Genomic DNA, 23469 nt, shown 5'->3' with positions numbered 1-23469 from the left:
GGGCAAAAATATAAAAGTTATTTCTTTGTCAGTGTATGCAACAAAACAATATCAGAATACAAACAATTTTAAATATAAATCTAGCAAAAGAGCAAGCAAACTATCAAAACAGTAGTATTATTTAGTCAACCTGAAACTCCTGTTAGAGTAAGTGGTGTGTTTCCCTCTCTTGGTATTTTTCCAGAAGATGTCAAACTGTATCCCAGCCTGAGGAACAGTCTGGCTGAATGTCTGCAGGACAACGACTATGATAAGCTGTTGCAGACTATTAAAACTGGTCTTCCAAAAATAAATACAACCCATCGTGTTGTTATTGTCGGAGCCGGCATTGCTGGACTGACGGCTGCCAAGTTACTGCAAGATGCAGGACACAAGGTACATGCAACAGGCTACTATGCTTTAATGTTATTATAAATACCAAGGCAAACAAAATCTTCTGTACTCTCTTAGAGTCTTTGGAGCTGGGATAAGCCAATTGACCTGCTAGGGAGCCCTAGCAATTGTTCAAGCAAAAAGTAACCCTCAAATATTTTTTTATATCAGGGTAATGTTTACATTAATGATTGATCCCAAGGGGCTCAGTTGGTCGAGCGTGCACCCATATATAAAGGTTTACTCCTCGACGCAGTGGGCCTGGGTTTGACTCTTTGATGCATGTCGTTACCCCCTCCTCTCTCTCCCCGTTCACGTCTTCAGCTGTCCTGTTAAAATGAAGGCCAAAAATGCCACCCCCCAGAATATCTAAACAATTGACCCCAAAACGTTTTAACATAAATCCATGGTTAAAAAGGCATATGTTAAAAGATTGATTTCTGGATTTTATTAATCAATAGCCGATCACTCTACACAAACATCGGTTTTAATTGAACAATTGAATATTTTATCCCAGCCCTAAGTAGCAGCATATGTAGTAGTATTTGTCATAATAAAAACTGTAGTCACAGTTTTACAGTAGAAGCAGAATCAGCAGCATTGATAGGTATACAATCTTGGATGTAGTAGCATTTGCAGTTATAGTAATTAATAGTTGTAGTAGTACTACCTTTACAACCTTACATGACTGTCTTTACTCGTATCTATCTGTTCTGACAAGGTAACCATATTAGAGTCTAGTGGTCGTGCTGGAGGACGAGTGGAGACCTACAGGAATGAAGAAGATGGCTGGTATGTTGAACTAGGAGCCATGAGGATCCCAAGTGCTCACCAGTAAGTTTCAGAGGTGTCAAGTAACAAAGTACAAATACTTTGTTACCTTACTTAAGTAGAAATTTTGGGTATCTATACTTTACTGGAGTAATTATTTTACAGCATACTTTTTACTTCTACTCCTTACATTTTCACGCAATTATCTGTACTTTCTACTCCCTATATTTTAAAAATAGCCTCGTTACTCATATTTCAGTTCGGCTTGTTTTCATTCCAGCTCGTTAGTCATCGTTCAAAAAAACACACAAAAAACCCCTATCCAAATCGCTCCATCCGGAGAGAGTGAATTTGATTGTGGTTGGATGAGAAGTATAAACATAGCTATTCCGACACCCTATTGGTTTGTACGCAATCCATAACACCTGTACAGACCCGGTGCTAATACGCCACCGGTGCCTTATCGACTGTTATCTACCGGACCGAATAACAACACGGATTTCGGTGCCTTAGGTGCCTGCGCAATGCTCCGAAAACGGACGTTAGAGGGAACTGAACATCGCCGCACGGGACGCTAGTCAACACTACAGTTGGAAGCAGGTTAGCCTAGCGTTAGCTAGAAGATGGAGTAAACATGATAAAATGCTGAGAGCTAAACGGTGTAAAAGTGTGTCTATGTTTCACTGGAGAGGAGTCTGACACCAGACTGTAGCTGCCGTTGTCTGAAAAACACAGAAGAGATGTAGCCTACGTGTCACCTTTTTCAGCCCTTCTGAGTTTGCAGGTATGATTTTAATTTTAATCATTTTCATCATTACTGTAACATTATTATAGTCATATGATTTTGTCCCTGCGTTTTAGAGTTAAGCTGTTGTCCTTAATGGCATTTCCCCCCCTTACATCAGGGGTCTTGAATGTGTTTTAAGCCAAGGACCCCTTAACTTAAAGTGAGATGTAGCAGGGACCCCCTACATATTGTATGAAATTAAGTTGCATATTAAACTGGGCCTACAATAACTGTTAGGGTAACCTAAAGCCTTCTAACATACGTTTTTTCATAAGCTATTAAAATATTAATTGTTGGCATGATTTTATAAATCATATTTTAATGTTACATATGTGGCACAGTAAATCTAGGATTAACTGTATCTGTGGGCTGATATCTTAGTGACTACCTTACCTATAGGCCAGTAAGCTTATCATCAGTGGGAATTTATATTTGCTAATAATATGTTGGAATTATGTTAAGGCATTTAATTTTTATTTTTTTTAAAGACTCAAAAATGTACAATAATTTGGAGGCACCCCTGCAATGACTCTGAGGACCCCTGTTGAAGATCTCTGCCTTACATTACTTTTTACTTTTATACTTTAAGTAGTTTTGAAACCAGTACTTTTACACTTTTACTTAAGTAAAAAGCTTGAGTTGATACTTCAACTTCTACAAAAGTCTTTTCAAACCCTAGTATCTATACTTCTACTTGAGTAATGAATGTGAATACTTTTGACACCTCTGGTAAGTTTAAGTCTTTAATTTCTTTAGATAGGAAATTTACATATAGATGTGCATGCAGCCCTTTCCCCTCTCAGATTACCATGCTTGTGTAAAAGGGGTGGTTTTGAAGCTACCAGCTTTTTACGTGCTATCCAACTAGGAAAAGCCAAACCAATGGTAAGCAGTGTTGGTCTTCACTGTTGGCCACTTTCTTTTGTGGAGTTTAGTGCTTGCTAAACGTGTAGGTCTTTCTTAATAACAGAATGAAACATTTCGTGGGCGCTTCTTTGGGTTTTCAGCCACACCTTCACCTATTTCAGCCGCCCTCTTTTTCTCCAAAGCTGAATGCTGCCGTTTTCTTTTTCAGCGGTGACATAAAACGCATCACTCGAGCTGCTGCGCACAAATATCGCCAGACTACACCATTTTGTATTGAGAAATACAGAGAGAGTTATGAGGAGCTGATAGTCTTATTGAGCTTTGTATCAACTTCAGGCAAAAGTAAAGTTCCTTCCAGAATACAGATCCGCCTGTCTCCTCGCCTTGACATAGACGTGGCTCAAAGATCAGGATCCACTCTCTGATTTTGAGTTGGACTGTTTTGGGGAACCTGTCCGTCTTGACAGAGACTCCACAGTGACGGGAAAATCACTTGGTGGAGGCTTATGTCTTTATATAAACAAGAAATGGTGCAATACGGTGATTGTCAGAGAAAAACTGTGTACTCCTGATATCGAACCTTTTTCTGTTTCTCTACGCCCCTTTTATCTGCCCAGGGAATTCCCACAAATATTTGTAACACTTGTTTATATTCACCCGAAGGCTAATGCCGACCTAGCGACTCGGGCGATGGTGAAGTGCGTGCAGGGGATCAGGGGATTTCACCTGAAGCACCAAACTTCGTCATGGGCGATTTTAATAACTGTAAACCAGGGAAGTCCCTGTGTAATTTTTATCAATATGTCACCTGTGCAACACGCCGGACCAAAAAGCTGGACCTCTGTTATGGATACGTCAAAGGTGCTTATAAATCGTACAGCAGAGCTCCCCTTGGCATGTCCGATCACAACTCTGTTTATTTGGTTCCGTCCTACAAAGCGGTACTGAAGAGAAACAAGCCGGAACGAAAGTTGGTTCCGGTTTGGTCAGAGGACTCAATCCAGTGTCTAAAGGAATGCTACTGCTGTACTGATTGGGATCTATTTAAAAATGAATGTAAGGACATTGATGAGCTTACAGAGACTGTTTCTGCATACATCACCTTCTGTGAGGAGTTAGTCATTCCTAGAAAACTCATTTCCATATATCCAAATACTAAACCTTGGGTCTCCAAATCTGTTTAAAGCATAATTAATCAACGAAATATTAGCTACAACTAAGGTAACATGACTCAATATAGAGTATTTCAAAAACAAGCTAAAAAGGAACTTAAGCTTGCAAAACTTAACTATAAGGACAAAGTTGAGAAAATGTTGAGCACAAGCAACTTACATCCTGCATGGGAGGGTGTGAAAGCCATGATGGGGATGCAGTCTAAGAAAGGTCTGATTTCCCTCAATGGCATGTCAGACCTTGCCATCTCAAATGAACTGAACACTTTCTATAATCGTTTTAATATTTATGACTTTAGTGAGGAGTTGTCAGTCTTTCATAACGTTGCCCCTGGGCAGAGCAATGTCCAGGTTGACACAAATAAGGTCCTGACACTCTTCAGAGGTCTTAAGGAAAAGTCCCGGCCCTGACGGCATTGAAGGCCGTATACTGAAGAACTGTGCTGAACAGCTGGCAGACATTTTTATTTTTTATTTTCAAAAAGTCCTTACATCTCCACACCGTTCCTAATCTTTGGAAAGACTCAATTATTGTTCCGGTGCCTAAACATAAGACTCCAGAGTCTTTTAATGACTTTAGGCCTGTGGCACTCACGTCCCTCGTTATGAAGACGTTAGAGAAGATCGTGAAATATGAACTATTGAACTCTGTACAGGATCTATTAGACCCGCTTCAGTTCGCTTACAGACCAAAACGGGGATTGGAAGATGCAGCATGTTCTCTTTTTAACTTGATCTATACCCATCTTGAGGGTGCAAAGAGCTTTGTGCGGCTGCTTTTTATTGATTTTTCTTCAGCCTTTAATTGCATTCAACCACATATTTTGGCAGGGATCTTAAAGAATACTTTTAATATCGATCATAGTCTTATTTGTTGGCTGATGGACTTTTTAACTGACAGGTCACAACGCGTGAGAGTGAATAGCATCTTATCCGATGTTTTCTTTTCCTCCACTGGTTCCCCCCAGGGCTGCGTCCTCTCCGCGATCTTATTTATTTTATATACAAATGCATGCCAAAGCCAGCATGCCAGGCGTCACATCATTAAGTTTGCTGACGACTCGGTAATAGTGTCACTGCTGACTCACAACGACCCTGAGTATGGCGCTACTTTAAATGATTTTACAGCGTGTTGCAAGTCGTCTTTTATGAACATCAACGCGGCAAAAACTAAAGAAATGCTGATCGACTTTAGGAAGAATCCCCCCACCCTCTCTCCGACCCTTATTAATGATCAAGCTATGGAAATGGTGAAGCAATACAAATACCTTGGTATTATAATAGACGACAAACTCAGCTTCGAGCCTCAGGTTTATGCTGTCTGTAAAAAAGCACACCAGCGTATGTTTTTTTTATCGTAAACTTTGCAATTTTAATGTCGGTAAGACCTTTATGAGGATGTTTTATTGTTGTTTTATTGAAACTATTCTTTCCTTTGCCTTTGTGAGCTGGTTTGGGTCCCTCACTCTTAAAAACAAAAACAGGCTGCAATACATTACTAAAGCGTGTGGAAAAATTTCCCTGAACTCTCTGACTGACTTAAAATCTCTATACGAGACAAGGACCCTGAAGAAGGCCCAGTCAGTCCTGGCTGATATAAACCACCCCTTGAACAGCTACTTCATGTTGTTGCCGTCTGGCCGCAGATTCTGTCTGCCGAAATGCAGGACAAACAGACACAAGAACTCTTTTGTTCCTGCTGCTATAGGTTTTGTTAATAATTCAATGTGAGATGTGGACTTTTGTGTAGTATGTATTTACTTGTGTTCTCCATCGATAGTTTCTGTTGTCTGTATGGCTTATGTGTCGTTTATGTTGCACTTTATTTGCTGCAAAACGAATTGCCCCTCGGGGATAATAAAGACTCCTTGACCTTGACCCTTGACTCATTTGGCAATGGCTTAAATATAATGAACGTTCATTAATATAAAATAATTGCGCATAAAACTTTAAGCTATTGTAAAGGTAAATATGTTACAACTTGTACAGTGAAATTGACTTTAAGTTGTCTATTATCTGTAGAATAAAATAAAAACATTTGTGCCATAAAATAATATTACAGATTTGCCTCAAAATATGACATGACTGCAGATACATTGCATTTTCAGGCCAGTGAAGGTTGCCATTGTGTGACTGTCTTATATATTTCTTAAATAAAATTAAAAAAAAAGATTTATGAATGTTACATGTGCCACCAGTAAATGTCTTACTTGTCTTGAATGTCAGAGGGATCATTCTTTGTTTACTTGTCTTGGCTTATATGGTAAAGTTAACTGCCACTATCAACTTCTCTTTCAACAGAATCGTCCACTGGTTTATTAAAACACTGAACGTCACACTGAATAAATTCAAAATGGATGACCCCAACACCTTTTACTTGGTTAATGGGGTGTTGACGAAGACAAGCACAGTGCAAAATAACCCTGATGTTCTGAAGTACAACGTGTGGCAAAGTGAGAAAGGGATGTCAGCCGATGAGTTGCTACTAAAAGCTTTGCAGAAGGTATGTTACCAGAAGACAGGAGGGACAGATTGAAAGAAATTTGCACAAATTCACACATCCTTGTGAAGTTGCTTGCGTCACTAACCAGCAGGGCTGGACTGGGGTAAAAAATCAGCCCTGGACTTTTGAGAAGTACACCAGCCACCACAATCAGACATACACCCACCGTCCTTGCAGTCCCCTTCAAAACTGTACATACCAGGAGGGTTCAAAATTAGCACCATCTACTAGCCAAATACTGGTAAAATATGTAAGTGGCTGGTAGATTTGCTTGAGTCACCAGCCGGTGTGGGCAAGACCTAAATGTGCACTCTCTATGGTTGGATGTGATTGGCCAGTGTTCAGAAAGAAAAACCAGTGGGCTGATCATGTGATCTCTCTCCTTTCTGTGAGCTGGTCAGTCAAAGACCAAGGATGTGAATGGCCAGTGTTCACATGAAAGACACACAAGTGGGCCAATCATGTGACCTCTCTTCTCTCTATGCGGCATTCAAAAAAATAAAAAAGTCCATTTAGCCCACGCAAATAGACCGGCCCACTGGGAAATCTCCCGGTACTCCCAATGGCCAATCCATGCTTGCTAACCAGACAATAAAATAACATTGATTCAAACAAATGTATTTGTATATTTTTCAGAGCAGTTTATCATTGACATAGAATAGTTATATAAAACATGATGCAACATAGCTCATAGTATCGCTTCCTTCATGTTAGACCTTCCAAGACTCAGTTCTTTCAAAGTCATTACTGACACCATTGGTTTGTAATTGATTGCACAAATCAATGCAATCAAGGCTGAACGTTAACAAAATGCCTTTAGCTAGCTCAAACGATTATTTTACCACCCTGTGTCTACCAGAGAGGAAAGGTTATATTGGCAAAATGGATACTGTCAGTCTATATTAGTGTCCCTTCTCCTTACCTTGCTCATCTGGTCACAAGTGAAATACGTTGATATTTACAACTATTTGTTCAAATTAACAGGTAACCTTATAAAGATCAAACCCATGGATAACATAGCTTAGTTAACTTTAACCTCTACAGTTTGTTTGGCCAAATTAGCAAAATGCTTGCTGCATAACTGCATAAATGCATAACTGAGAGTCAGGATCCCATAGTTTTCAAATTTTTTCTGCTGATGCCTCATATCTTATTGCTAAACACGTTCACTGCCAGGCAATTTAGGCACAACTGCCAAGTCCGATATCCAAGAGCGTCAGTATTCGCTTATGGGCCATTAATGCATCATCCCTCTCCATTTCTATGTAGTGCTACATTAATCTCAAAAGAAGATTTAAAAGATTTCCATTGCTATTTGTTATCTGTTTATTTGACTCCATTGTTTTGTTTGTGGTCCCAGATCCAGCTCCTTTTGTAATTAATAGTTTCATTATTGATTAGCAGTGGAAGTGATCATAATAGGTTTTTAGTGCCGCTGTCCTGTGAAAACAACGTATGCAAGGGGCACCGACTAAATCTTGCCTAGGGCACCAAACTGGTCAGGGCTCTGTGTGGGCCCCAACTTCCAAGAGCTTCCACTAGTTTGCTTTAGGTGCCAGGTGCCATCTTTTTACATTACATTTTACGTTAAATTACACTTTCATGGTTAGAATGCCCATGTCACATATCAAATCTTATCTGTTAACACAATGGTGGTAACACCATTAGCTCAATAATGCAAGAGGCTTCTTCATTTTCTTTTTCTTAGGTGAAAGATGAAGTGAGTGCTAATGGCTGCTTGTCTGCGCTGAAAAAATATGACCGTTATTCTGTGAAGGTAAAACACGTGATGTCATGAAATGATGTAAATCAAGAAAACTGTGTTGTTGAGTAAATTGGGAATCACTGCTGATATTTTAGTGCATTACATATAGCATAAATTGGGTGTGCCATTTACAGTGGTTTGACATTTTAAAACAAACAAGTGGTGGCTGAAACTTCCTACCACATCCACAAGTGTTCGTACATTTATAATTCTTGATGTTTAAAAAACTTGACTAATGGAAAACATTCCATGAAAAGATTTTGTTTTAACTTGTTAAGCCTTCTTTCTGAGCCACTATGACTGCACAAAATGGAACTTTTGTATGTTTAATAGGACTATCTGGAAGAAGAAGGAAATCTGAGTTCAGAAGCAATAAGGATGATTGGAGACCTGCATAACCAACAGAGCCTAATGTACACAGCGCTGACTGAGATGGTCTATGACCAGAGTAATGTCAATGACAACACTAAGTAAGACCCACACTGTCAACTACTCAAAATGGGAATTGCTTTTTTCCAAAATGTATTTTGGCCCTGAACCATTCAGGGCTTTATAAACCAACAGTAGTATTTTGATATCAAAACTGCCACTTGCACCGAAATAAAACACTATCTGTAAAGTGTCTCGAGATAACCTATGTTATGATTTGATACTATAAATAAAATTTAATTGAGTACATTGCAAATTTGCATTTGTCTCTACAATAATGTATTCAACAAATTTATTTGTCTTTTTGTTTTTAAGTTACACAGAAGTGACTGGTGGGTCGGACCTTCTCATCAAAGCTTTTCTTAATGTCCTCGAGGTCCCTATTCTCCTCAACTCTAAGGTCAAACGCATCAGATCAGATAAGGATAAAGGTGTAATAGTAAAGTACCAGCCAGGCCAACAGTCTCGTATGATTAACCTTCCCGCTGATGTTGTCCTGGTAACAACGACAGCCAAAGCAGCCCTTTTCATGGACTTTGATCCACCTCTCTCCATCCAAAAGATGGAGGCACTGAGGGGAGTCCACTATGACAGCTCCACTAAAATCATCCTGACCTTCAGCAGAAGGTTCTGGGAGAAGGATGGCATCCTAGGAGGAAAGAGCATCACTGATGGGCCATCTCGTTTCATCTACTACCCCAGCCACGGTTTCCCAGTCAATAATAACATTGGCGTCCTCCTGGCCTCCTACACCTGGTCTGACGATTCCCTCCTCTTCTTAGGCGCAAGCGATGAAGACCTGAAAGAGCTGGCTCTGAGAGATTTGGCAAAGATCCACGGCGAGTACATCAAGTCTCTCTGCACAGGGGTACTGGTGAAGAAGTGGAGTACGGACCCTCACAGCTTGGGTGCCTTTGCTCTCTTCACACCCTACCAACATTTAGAGTACTCTAAAGAGCTCTTCAGAAGTGAAGGCAGGGTGCACTTTGCTGGTGAACACACAGCAGTCCCTCACGCTTGGATCGAGACATCAATGAAATCTGCGATCAGGGCTGCTACCAACATTAACAAAGAGTCAGCTACAACTCAATATCACGATGAGCCCTAGGGTCTACTTTCTCAGGCAATCAGTAATATTGTAGTAATTAAATATCTGTGTAAAATGTCAGTGTTCAGGATGTATACAGGTAAAATCAAACTTGTACAACAAAATTGTATCCCTTTTGCTGGGTGATTTCATTACTTGTCTTAGGAGTAAGGCTCACCGTGAATGTCCTTCCACTATGCAGCTCTTATCTGTATCAAACTGGTGGATTTTTGGCATTGAATGATGGCTTGATGTTGCTACGCAAAAGTATTATCGGATATACTCATTTACAAAGCAGCTTTTGCCATAACTGCCTTAATTGTCAAAAGTATATGCACCACTAATGTTTCTTAAACCTTTATGTCTATGTTGTGGTAATTTCTGTCTGTGTGACTGAATAAAGCTTTGTCAACTTCAAATCTGACCTTCAGAAGTTTTTACTACGTACCGATAGCCAACGTTTGTTGACCAATTATTAACTGTTTAATGACAAGCAGGCAACAGAGTCCCAGTTCACTCGTCCAGGGTGCTCGGACGTACTTTCCACACTCATTGGCCCTCATTTATCAACCTAACGTAGAAACCAGCGCAGATATGAGCGCAGAAATCCTCTTACGACCGGCTTCACGTGTGATTCATGAAACATTCGTATCGCACCAATCACAGCGTAAGAATGGTCGTACATTGATAAATGCAGCGGCTGGAAACGATCGTAATTTAAATATCACACCCCAATATATTCTCGGTTTTGAGGCCTTGCCCCTGCAATTTACGACGTGGCGAGACGTAATCCGGCTGAGAAGCGGCACTTTTCAGAGGTGGAGACTGAAACCCCGATATCTCCGATTCATTTGCACCAACGTGTATACTATTTGGCTATTAAAGGCTGTAGAAAGAATGCGGGATGAAAAGAGATCACTGATGCGGTCAACAGTGTTGCCGTAGTAAATCGGACTCCAGCTGAAGTTTAGCCTATATTTAATTTATACATACTTGACACATTTTCTATAGTCCTAATAGTAATATACAGGCTTCTATTGCAATCTCTTAGGCCTACTGTCAGGTTTACATGGACTTTTCAGTTGGTTTTCATGGACTTTCAAGGTTTTCGTGGACTTTCATTTTGTGTTTCCCATTGACATTCCCCAGCACTCACTCCTTACACGCACATGCACTGCATTACGCCTCATCAGTTCACCACCTGCATCTCATCAGTGACCACCTTCATAAGCAGCACAGGCACACTCACTCTTGGTCTAGTCTCTTTGTTCACAACACTCTGACTTGCTCTTGTATTTCTAGTTTAGTCCCAGTACTTACTTACCTGTTGTTGGCATCCTGTTATCTGCTGCTGCTCTGAGCATTACCTCGTCTCCTGCCGGTATCCAGCCTGTTCACACTACTCTCTGTTGGATCATTGTAAATAAAGCTCACTGCACTTACTCCAGTCTAGCTCCTGCTCCTTCCGTGCGTGACACCTACATGGTGTACCTATATTTAAATAAACACGGTAGCGGTCCGGAGTTTATGCAGTGTCTTTTATTTTACTCGTGTTTTTTTTTCATGAGTCAGAACGAGGCAACAGCTGAGGGAGAGTGCGTGTCCTCCGCCCCCCCATGCTGGAAAAACAAGCCAAAATAACTGTCAATGGCAGAAATAAATCGTTCACGACAGAGAAATGAAAACCTAAATAATTAATACAAATGTTGTACATCGTCATGTTTCCTGTATTGAATATCATTGCCAAACATAACACGCTACCTTTTAAAAGCGAGGAATAATAATATCCTGTCTCCTTCGTATAGCCCCCAGTTGGGGCTGTGCTGCTGGACACTGCTCTCTGGGCATCGGGTCATCTGGCTCCATCACTACATTTATGGCACCCAGTTTTCCTGCGAGATGTTGTGCAGAACACCACAGGCTAAAACAATGTTGCAGAATTGTTCTGCCGTGTATAGGGTCCCCCCGTTGATGCGAGCCATCTGCCCTTAAACAATGCGATGGAGCGCTCCACCGTGGCACGTGCACGTCTTCTAAAAGAGACAGATCTGCTATTGCTGATAAGTGATCAACTGTTGACTTCTCCTGTTCAACTGATTATATGCTGCACCGCAAGTCCACACTGACTCGGAAACCTGCGTACACAAGTTCAGACCAGACGTGAGATTTTTTCGCAGCCTACGCTCACGTTCAAATTGATAAATGCCGAGCTTTGCGTAGGAATCGGCGTACGCCCGTCCTACGCCTGTTTTAGGTCGTACACACGTTTCATAAATGAAGGCCATTGTCCGTGGATAGCTGCAGACTTAAACTGGTCATGCAGCCATGTTCTGTGCATTTTCGTGGACCACAGACTATGTTACCAGTTTCTTGGAACGTCCATGCGACTGGTACAACTGGGATATCATATAGTTCAGAAAATCATTCATTTACAATAAGAGAATAAGTAACAGATGCATCGTTGCATTTCAATTCAATTTTATTCATAGTATCAATTCATAACAAGAGTTATCTCAAGATACTTTGCAGATAGAGTAGGTCTTTTTTTAGATTTACAAAGACCCAACAATTCCAGTAATTCCCCCAAGAGCAAGCATTCAGTGCGACAGTGGCGAGGAAAAACTCCTATTTTGGTGATTGTATATAGCAATAGTCCACGACAATGAACAGCATTGACAAATGGTAAATCCAGAGAGAAATAGCAGTTGACACTTTATAGGAAACTTATTTGATTTAAAAAATAATTAAAAAGCTCAGTAGATGTTACGAGGATCAAACTGTTAAATGTGTTCATAAATATTCACAATTTGTAATTATAGTTTCCCAACCAATAAGACCATTGGTGTCCTACTGGCCTCCTACACCTGGTCTGACGACTCCCTCCTCTTCTTAGATGCAAAGTGATGAAGACCTGAAAGAGCTGGCTCTGAGAGATTTGGCAAAGATCAACGGTGAGAGGGTCAATCTCTCTGCACAGGGGTGGTGGTGAAAAGGTGGGGTGCGGATCCCCACAGCTTTGGTGCCTTTACTGTCTTCACACCTTACCAACATTTTTGTTATTTAATGAACATTGTTGGAGTAGCCTGAGGCTTAAGATTTCCATTGCCAATGACACATGAATGATGATTGCACATGACCAATAAAGAAAATCGAACCATGAATTCATGTAAAATGAATGTCATAATGTAAGAAATGACACAGGGGTGGAGTCAAAGTCTGTAGAATAGCAGGTAAGTGATATGTCTTCTTTGTAATAATGTAGTAGTTTTCTACACTATTACCAAGAAGACATAAGGCAGGTCTTTAAATGTCCCCTATTTATATTTTTGATATAATTGTGTCTCACTGCTGATAACAAAAAACGTTATAGTTTGATGTGTAGGTGCCTCAATTTCAGAAACCTAATATATATTAATGATGCATATTTTTTAATATTTATCTTTTTCTCTTGTGTGCATTTTTACAGGTCTCCCTTATTGAATCATTACTGGCTATAACTGTTACTGTTGCTGCTGTTTGTCACTGTTTGCTTTGAGATAACATTCTGGTTAAAATGGCAGTAAGACCTGCTAGGAACTGAGCTGAGTGGGCCGAACACAGGACAACAAACAGCCTCCACATCCGTCTGTGTTGACAGCAGAAGTTACTCAACTCTGATCTGACCTTGATCAGATGTTTCCTGATGAGTCACATGTTCCAGCTTTAAATGAGCTGAAGGAGTTATTAGAGAAGCATTTGGCGAGTCTTCACAGAGAGCGAGGACGACAGAAACAAAGATGAAGCGACTCGGCGTGATTGTCTGTCTGGGTTTGATGTGTGTGGCTTCAACTCTGGTGAGCTTCACATCGAGCCACAATATTAGTAATACACTAATTCATTTTACAAACTAAAACTCTGCGTAGACCAGAAACTGCATTTTGAAATGTCTTTTTATCAGCTATTTTTTGTCATTCTATCATTTTGATATTTGAGAAGTTTATATTATGACATACTTTGTGTTACTTTTTTTTCATCATTTCCAGCTTATTTGGCTGTATTTGTCAATAAGATAAAACTTTATTTATCCTAAGGGAAATTGTATAGTGAATATAATCTGCAAATGTTGTGTTTTCAAACCTAATATTCATAGCAAATGAAATTGTTGTGCCTTCAACTCATCACATTGATTTAATGATGGCATAGGATTATTTTATATCATATGAAGTATTTAATTTTTGGTTCTGATGATGTTGCTCCAAACTTTAACAACTCCGCCTATTTTACATTAAACATGCTCGTGGCTGGAAAGGAAACGGCCAATGTTAGGGTTAGTGAAGCCAGACAACTAAAAGATATCCTGGGTATGTTGACCTTGCTTCGTATTAATGGCCTCAGGTTGTTCACTCAATTTAAATTTAAAGGGTAATTGGTCCAGAATTGAGCGTGAACCTATAGGACAAACGTTCACCATCAGATTCAGTCCACTAAAAGTTCTGTTTTTGCCACTGACAGGCTCAGATTATTATTCTAAACTTCCATGTTTACTTCTAACCGGTAAATTTTGGTTTCCAGAACTGCAATCTTCTGAAGAAGTTTGTAGTAGTCCTCCATGGAGAAGGGAGGCATCTTGCTGCTCATTACCTTTAGCTACAGTCACTTTAGGACAGGCTTGAGCTATTGGTAGACAACGCTCTCGCAGAAAAACTTTTGAAATATGGCAATAGTCTACTATGTCTACAAAAAAAATGTATAGTCCAGTGATTTATAAGTATTCAAGAGCCGCTGCTCATAGTTTCTCTCAGAGGAAAAGCAAGATTATCAGCAGAAATATGCAAGAAGAGGCAGGAGCAAGTAACAAAGCGTCTGCACTGTAAGAAGCAGGAAGTAGAGGAATTACATATACTGTCTACCATGCACACTCAAGTTTAAGTAATTATTTTTCTCTCTCAGGTGCAGACGGTCCAATTGATCACAGTGGAGGAAGGCTCCAGCTCATCCCCAGCAAACATGTCCAAGGTCCCAGGTACTTCCTCAACTTATTCTCACTACCAACTCATCAAATATTGGTCAGTGGCCCTTAATGTCAGATAACGATGTACAAGGCCTCTTTAGCATATGTACAGGACGCACCGAGCAGACCAGTATGAAGAGAAAAACCGGCATAAACAAATGAAAATATGAAATAAGACCTAAAGTTGTAAGTTCACGCAGCAGCTGCAAGTAAATATTTGAGGCCAAAAATTAAAGTTGCTTTCAGACCTTTATACTATTGATCTGTAACTAAATCATTCTACTTCAAACAGTGTTTCAATGTGTATTTGAGTTGATTTGTGTCAGCACTTTGGGTAAATGTTATTGACCTGTTTATCTTACCAGTGTTATCAGAGTTATCTCAATGTTATTGTCACGCACGGAAGGAGCAGGAGTCAGACTGGAGTAAGTGCAGTGAGCTTTATTTACAATGATCCGACAGAGAGTAGTGTGAACAGGCTGGATACCGGCAGGAGACGAAGTAATGCTTCAGAGCAGTAGCAGAACATAGGATGCCAACAACAGGTACGTAAGTACTGGGACTAAACTAGAAATATGAGAGCAAGTCAGAGTGTCGTGAACAAACACAAGACTCGACAAAGAGTGAGTCTGTCTGTGCTGCTTATGAAGGTGGTCACTGATGAGATGCAGGTGGTGAACTGATGATCTGGCGTAATGCAGTGCAGGTGCGTGTAATCAGTAGTGAACGGCTGAGAGGAGTGAGTGCTGGGGAATGTGAATGGGAAACAAACTGAAAGTCCATGAAAACCTTGAAAGTCCATGAAAACCAACAGAAAAGTCCATGTAAACCTGACAGTTATAAAGCAAGCATTGAAATGCAAAAATATTTAAAAAGGCCTTAAGACTTTTTCAAACCTACACAATTATTTGGCTTGTAATATAATTATTTTATGTCACTACTATGTGCCAAACCTTTAATGTTATTTGGAAAGTTGAATACTGCAAATAAATCAACTTTGGTGTAATAACAATAATTAATTGTACTCACATTGTAAGGTGTTGTAGTGATAATGCTTAACAAGGTTGCCCCAAATGGGAAAGTAATGGATGTAATGTGGATTGTATGCTTTAGAGATACATGCCTCTCTTTTTATTTAGTAGTTTCAGTACTGATTTTTAGTGAAAAATCGTTATTGGACGAGTTGTGCGAACAATAATGAGAACCAAGCAATTGGCCTTTTCCAAACAGGCACACGGTCCAAAAAGGCACTGTAACTCAAAATGGGCAAAAATATAACACTTATTTCTTTGTCCTGGTAGGCAACAAAACAATATCAGAATACAAACAATTTTAAATATGAATAGAGCAAAAGAGCAAGCAAACTATCAAAACAGTAGAGTTATTTAGTCAACCTGAAACTCCTGTTGGAGTAAGTGGTGTCTTTCCCTCTCTTGGTATTTTTCCAGAAGATGTCAAACTGTATCCCAGCCTGAGGAACAGTCTGGCTGAATGTCTGCAGGACAACGACTATGATAAGCTGCTGCAGACTATTAAAACTGGTCTCCCAAAAATAAATACAACCCATCATGTTGTTATTGTCGGAGCTGGCATGGCTGGACTGACGGCTGCCAAGTTACTGCAAGACGCAGGACACAAGGTACATGCAACAGGCTACTATGCTTTAATGTTATAATAAAAACCAAAGCACAAGAAAAGAAAGAAAATCTTCTGTACTCTTTCAGAGTCTTTGGAACTGGTTGTAAGCCGATTGACCTGCTAGGGAGCCCTAGCAATTGTTAAAGCAAGAAGCAACCCCACGGTGGCTGACTTAAGAAAACACATGCAAACAGACAAAACACAAGCAAATTAAGAAAACATCTTCATTAATTTGATAACAAATGCACAGCATTCAGCAAACGCGCTGCAAATACACACAATACAACCAAATACATAAACACACTGCTAATATAGAAACGATGCAAAAATGCACACAAAGCCCGAAAAAAGAAACAATGCAAAAAAAAGCACAAAAAAAGAACACAAAACCCAAAAGCAAATGCAATAAAAAAACACTGCATCCAGATTACACAACGGAAGTTCTCCAGGCCTCTAGGGGGAGCGCTAAATGGAACAGCTTGATCTTCGACCCCACTGAGAGAGAGAGAGAGAGAGAGAGAGAGAGAGAGAGAGAGAGAGAGACGGGGCACGTTCAATCTCAGAACGGTGTGCTCGGTTGTGAAACGGTGTGCAACTGCTTTGAGATAATAGACTGTAAATATTAAGTCTATGTTTGAGATATGTTTTCTCTCGTTTGGTGGGTGTGTCTCTAGTTTATTATTAAGCTGTTCCACTTAGCGCTCCCCCTAGAGGAATGAAGAACTTCCGTTGTGTAAACTGGATGCAACGTTTTTTGTTGCATTTGTATTCAGGGTTTGTGTGCTTTTCTTTTTGCATCGTTTCTTTTTTTTTGGGGGTTTGTGTGCTTTTCTTTTTTCATCGTTTCTATATTTGCAGCGCGTTTATGTATTTGGTTGTGTTGTGTGTATTTGCAGCACATTTGCGGAATGCTTCGCATGCATTGTCAAAATAATGGAGATGTTTTCTTTATTTGCTTGTGTTTGTCTATTTGCATGTGTTTTCTTAAGTTGCAGGGCTTTTGCCCGTCGGCCACCGTACCACCCTCAAATATTTGTTATAATGCACCAGGTTAATATGTACATTAATGATTAACCCCATTGGGCTCAGTTGGTAGAGAGGGCGCACATATATAGATGTTTACTCCTCGATGCAGCAGGCCCTAGTTTGACTTTTTCATGCATGTCGTTCCCCCATCTCTCTTCCCTTTCCTGTCTTCAGCTGTCCTGTTAAAGTGAAGGCCGACAATGCCACCCCCTAAAAACGATAGACCCCAAAAAGGTTTGTGGGGGTTATAAATCCATGGTTAAAAAGGCATATATTAAAAGATTGATTTCTGGATTGTATTGATCAATATCAGATCACTCTAAACAAAATGAAGAATTGACTATTTTATCCCAGCCCTAAGTAGCAGCATATGTAGTAGTAGTATTTGTCATAATAAAAGCTGTAGTCACAGTTTTGCAGTAGAAGCAGAATCAGCAGCATTGATAGGTATACAATCTTGGATGTAGTAGTATTTGCAGTTGTAGTAATTAGTAGTTGTAGTAATACTACCTTTACAACGTTACATTACTGGCCTTACTCGTATCTATCTGTTGTGACAAGGTAACCATATTAGAGGCTAGTGGTCGTGTTGGAGGACGTGTGGAGACCTACAGGAATAAAGAAGAGGGCTGGTATGCTGAACTGGGAGCCATGAGGATCCCAAGTACTCACCAGTAAGTTTAAGTCTTACATTATATATACATAGGTAGGTTTACAAATGTGACCGATGACCGGTCTGGCCCTAAAAAGACCAGACTTAATCCTGACTCCAATTCTATTGTCACTACACAATGTAAGTGTTCGTTTAAATGGTAGACCAGAATCAAATCAAGACACAAGATTCGCTTTAGATGAGTTATATCAAAGCTTTAGTGAAGAATGATATTGCAAATACAAAACTTGTGCACAAGGATCAAAATACCTTCAAGTCTATTCCTCTCTCCTAGCAAACAGACATAGTCCCGTCCAGCATTTGATGCTGCTAAGTTTAACTCCTGTCTTTTTATTCATTGCTGTCCCATCCTCCGGTGGAGCTGTTATCAGTTTGGATACAGTCCAGATAGTCTCGGCTCCAGCCGGCTAACACTATGTAGCACAATGTATGAAAACGTTACCTCGGCTTCTCCCATTCTCATGTCATAAGAGACAAGCTGTTATTGTTGGCATTTGAATACCTGTGTGTTCGTAATCTTTCTGCAGACTTAGGAATTTGCGTGAGACCCAAGGTCATTTCCATACTCTGTGCTACACTGCACCATTGTCGTCTTTGCCTCCTCTGGTCAGAGGAGACCTTTCTCGGTTCCCAATCATTCCCCTGGGTGCCAATATCCCATACTCCCTTTATAATGTCTTATGACTTTAAAAACCAGATGGCCTCTCATAACCCAGAGAAGCAGAGACAACAAGGTCAGCTCATGAACTCTAAAAACCTCTCCCTTTATTCCCAAATATATTCCTAATACAGCAGATACATTTTGTTTTCAGGCCAGTGAAGGTGGCCATTGTCTTATTCATTTCTTAAATAAAATTTAAAAAATTATTCATTAATGTTACATATGCCACCAGTAAATGTCATGCTTGTCTTGATTGTCAGAGGAATCATTCTTTGTTTACTGTCTTGGCTTACATGGTAAAGTTAACTGCCACTATCAACTTCTCTTTCAACAGTATTGTCCACTGGTTTGTAAAAACACTGAATGTCACACTGAATAAATTCACAATGGATGACCCCAACACCTTTTACTTGGTTAATGGGTTGTTGAAGAATACAAGCACAGTGCAAGATAACCCTGATGTTCTGATGTACAACGTGTGGCAAAGTGAGAAAGGGATGTCAGCCGATGAGCTGCTACAAAAAGCTTTGCAGAAGGTATGTTACCAGAAGACAGAAAGGAGAGATTGAAAGAAATCTGCACAAATTCACACATCCTTGTGAAGTTACTTGCATCACTAACCAGCAGGGCTGGGCTGGGGTAAAAAATTAGCCCTGGTCTTTTGAGACCTAGACCAGCCCACCACAATTGGACGGACACCAACCGTCCTTGCAGTCCCCTTTAACACATGGATACCAGCAGGGTTCAAAATTAGCACCATCTACTAGCCAAATGCTGGTAAACTACTTAAGTGGCTTAACCAAAAAAAAAGTAACATTCATTAACCATTAAGTTGGTGGACAAAACGTTAACGTTGAACCCTGCATTAGAGCCCTGCACGGGCCAAAAACTCCAGCCCTAACCCGGCCCTGGCCCGTGGTGTTCAAGCCCTACCCGACCCCAGCCCGACAACGCCTGCAATTTTTTCAGCCCGAACCCGGCCCGACCCGAGACCAACATCAATCACTTTAAGCTCTCTCTGACGCGCGCTCTTTGACGCGCTCTCTCTGACGCGCGCTCTTTGACGCGCTCTCTCTCTCTCTCTGACGCGCGTTCTCTGATGCGCTCTGTCTCTGCTACACACGCAAACACACACACGTCACACCTTCTCCATAAACAACATGAAATCAAAGGCCAACTTTTCCTGCTACAGATTCCCCACCGTGGTCAGAAAACACAGGGGAGACACTTTGTTTCTGTCACTATGACTCTAGAGTCACTACTCGCTCCGATCGCCGGCACTCTCTCACTTCTCACTCTACCACACACACACACATGCAGCTCGACGCACACACGAGCGCACAAGTATAAACATCAGGCCACTTACATAGGTTACGGCGAGAGCTCTGCGTGGAGCCTCCGCACAACTGTAAAACGGCCTTAAGATGGGCACAATGAGGAGAGAAGCTAAAATAAGCCCGAGTCCGATCTGTAAAAAAAAAAAAAAAAAACGGCCCGACCCCGGCCGTACATCATATGTACATCTATTTGATCAAATTAAGATAATTTAACCTTATAAAGATCAAACCCATGGATAACATAGCTTAGTTAGCTTCAACCTCTACAGTTTGTTTGGCCAAATTAGCAAAATGCTTGCTGCATAACTGCATAACTGCATAACTGAAAGTCAGGATCCCATAGTTTTCTAATTCTTTCTGTTGATGCCTCACATCTTATTGCTTAAAACGTGCACTGCCAGGTAATTTAGGCATACTATAACTGTCAAGTCCGATGACCATTAGCATCTCTATCCTATTGTTTGCAGCTGATGGATCATTATTGCATCATCCCTCTCCATTTCTATAGTGCAACATTAATCTCAAGAAGATTTAAAAGACTGGCAATGCTTTTTGTTGGCTTTACTTGACTCAATTGTTTTGTTTGTGGCCCCAGACCCTGCTCCTTTTGTAATCAATAGTTTCATTATTGATTAGCAGTGGAAGTGATCATCATATGTTTGTAGCGCCGCTGTCCTGTGAAAACCATCATGGTTAGAATACCAATGTCACATATCAAATCTTGTCTGTTACCACAATAGTGGTTACACCATTAGCTCAATAGATGATTCAATTGACTTCGTCAATGCAAGAGGCTTCTTCATTTTCTTTTTCTTAGGTGAAAGATGAAGTGAGTGCTAATGGCTGCTTGTCTGCGCTGAAAAAATATGACCGTTATTCTGTGAAGGTAAAACACGTGATGTCATGAAATGTTGTAAATCGAGAAAACTGTGTTGTTGAGTAAATTGGGAATCACTGCTGATATTTTAGTGCATGACATATAGCATAAAGGGGGTGTGCCATTTCCAATGGTTTGCCATTTTAAAACAAACAAGTGTTAGCTGAAACTTCACACCACATCCACAAGTGTTTGTACATTTATAATTCTTGATGTTTAAAAACTTGACTAATGGAAAACATTCCATCAAAAGATTTTGTTTTAACTTGTTAAGCCTTCTTTCTGAGCCACTATGACTGCACAACATGGGACTTTTGTATGTTTAATAGGACTATCTGGTACAAGAAGGAAATCTGAGTTCAGAAGCAATAAGGATGATTGGAGACCTGCTTAACCAACAGAGCCTAATGTACACAGCACTGACTGAGATGGTCTATGAACAGAGTAACATCAATGACAAAACTAAGTAAGACCCACTCCTTCAACTACTCAAAATGGAAATAGCTTTTTTCCAAAATGTATTTTGTCCCTGAACCATTCAATGCTTTATTAACCAACAGTAATATTTTGATATCAAAACTAGTCTTTTATGGTGTAATTATTATGGGTTCACACAAACTTTTCTCCACCGCTGGCACAGCATTCTGGCTTTGTAAGACTAGCTCAAAATGAATTCATGGACATGTTTTTCCAAATCATGCTGAGATACAAATCTTTTTATTCTTGATATATTCTTAAAGTCATAGTAGTCTGACTTTGTCTTAATGTTTATGACTATACCAAGGTGTATGTACAAAATTGGCTGAGGGGAAATAGCAAGCTCTTTTAATGCTACCTGCTTCACTTCCTAACCGGTAACTCCCTACCTTTGTTAAACCCGGGCAGGTATACTGTACAGAGGATTTATCAAAACATACTTTGGTTGATGGAAATAACTTTAGATTTTCTTTGATTTGTGGTATGATAGACGTTGGCTATCGAGTTAAAACCCAACCCTGAGTCTGACGCTATTGGCCTGAACCTAATCCCAATAGACATGAATGATTAGTTCAGAAAATAGTTCAGAATCATTTATATATTTATCTATAAATGTTTTTGCTAAACCACAGCACATGAATACATCGCAAATTTGCACCTGACTCTACGATAATGTATTCAACGGAATGTATTTGTCATTTTGTTTTTAAGTTACACAGAAGTGACTGGTGGGTCGGACCTTCTCCCCGAAGCTTTTCTTAATGTCCTCGAGGGCCCTATTCTCCTCAACTCCAAGGTCAAACGCATCAGATCAGATAAAGATAAAGGTGTAATAGTATGGTACCAGCCAGGCCAACAGTCTAATGTTACTAACCTTACCGCTGATGTTGTACTGGTAACAACCACAACCAAAGCAGCCCTTTTCATGGACTTTGATCCACCTCTTTCCATCAAAAAGATGGAGGCAATGAGGACTGCCCACTATGAAAGCTCCACTAAAATCATCTTAACCTTCAGCAAAAGGTTCTGGGAGGAGGATGGCATCCGAGGAGGAAAGAGCATCACCGATGGGCCATCTCGTTTCATTTACTACCCCAGCCACGGTTTCCCAACCAATAAGACCATTGGCGTCCTCCTGGCCTCCTACACCTGGTCTGACGATTCCCTCCTCTTCTTAGGCGCGAGCGATGAAGACCTGAAAGAGCTGGCTCTGAGAGATTTGGCAAAGATCCACGGCGAGTATGTCAAGTCTCTCTGCACAGGGGTGCTGGTGAAGAAGTGGAGTGCGGATCCTCACAGCTTGGGTGCCTTTGCTCTCTTCACACCCTACCAACATTTAGAGTACTCTAAAGAGCTCTTCAGAAGTGAAGGCAGGGTGCACTTTGCTGGTGAACACACAGCCGTCCCTCACGCTTGGATCGAGACAGCAATGAAATCTGCGATCAGGGCTGCTACCAACATTAACAAAGAGTCAGCTACAACTCAATATCCCGATGAGCCCTAGGGTCTACTTTCTTGGGCAATCAGTAATATTGTATTAATGAAACGTCTGTGTGAAATGTTATTGTTGTTCAGATTCAATCAAACAAAAGTGTAGCACTTGTGCTGGGTGATTTCATCATCTGCCTTAGGAGTAAGGCTCACCATGATTGCCCTTCCACTATGCAGCTCTTATCTGTATCAAACTGGTGGATTTTTGGCATTGAACGATGGCTTGATGTTGCTAGGCAAAAGTGTTATGAGATATACTCATTTACAAAGCAGTTTTTGCCATAACTGCCTTAATTATCAAAAGTATATGCACAACTAATGTTTGTTAAACCTTGATGTCTATGTTGTGGTAATTTCTGTCTGTGTGATTGAATAAAGCTTTGTCAATTTCAAATCTGACCTTCAGAAGTTTTTACTAGGTATGCTAATTTAGAATTTTTTCTACCGATAGCCGACCTTTCTTGATCAATTATTAACTGTTTTTTGACAAACAGGCAACAGAGTCCCAGTTCACTCGTCCAGTGCGCTTGGACGTACTTTCCACAG

General features: G+C 40.4%; 2 protein-coding genes across 2 annotated transcripts; both read left to right on the top strand.

The window, feature by feature from the left end:
- The first annotated feature begins 1888 nt into the window (after positions 1–1888).
- Positions 1889–10096, top strand: LOC114545909 (L-amino-acid oxidase-like). Its single transcript, XM_028564498.1, has 5 exons — positions 1889–1927; positions 6271–6472; positions 8181–8249; positions 8571–8707; positions 8982–10096. Exons 2-5 carry the CDS (start codon positions 6323–6325, stop codon positions 9772–9774), a joined length of 1149 nt encoding a protein of 382 aa, XP_028420299.1. The 5' UTR covers positions 1889–1927; positions 6271–6322; the 3' UTR covers positions 9775–10096.
- Positions 10097–12646: 2550 nt separating this feature from the next.
- LOC114546189 (L-amino-acid oxidase) lies at positions 12647–23210 on the top strand. The gene is made up of 8 exons (XM_028564876.1): positions 12647–12712; positions 14683–14755; positions 16192–16382; positions 17969–18081; positions 19076–19277; positions 20896–20964; positions 21285–21421; positions 22144–23210. Exons 1-8 carry the CDS (start codon positions 12647–12649, stop codon positions 22934–22936), a joined length of 1644 nt encoding a protein of 547 aa, XP_028420677.1. The 3' UTR covers positions 22937–23210.
- The last annotated feature ends 259 nt before the right edge of the window (positions 23211–23469 follow it).

The sequence above is a fragment of the Perca flavescens genome, chromosome 19 (assembly GCF_004354835.1).
Source record: "Perca flavescens isolate YP-PL-M2 chromosome 19, PFLA_1.0, whole genome shotgun sequence".
NCBI classification, from domain to species: domain Eukaryota; kingdom Metazoa; phylum Chordata; class Actinopteri; order Perciformes; family Percidae; genus Perca; species Perca flavescens.
The sequence above is the reverse complement of the archived record's forward strand: the minus strand, read 5'-3'. Positions and strand labels throughout refer to the sequence as shown.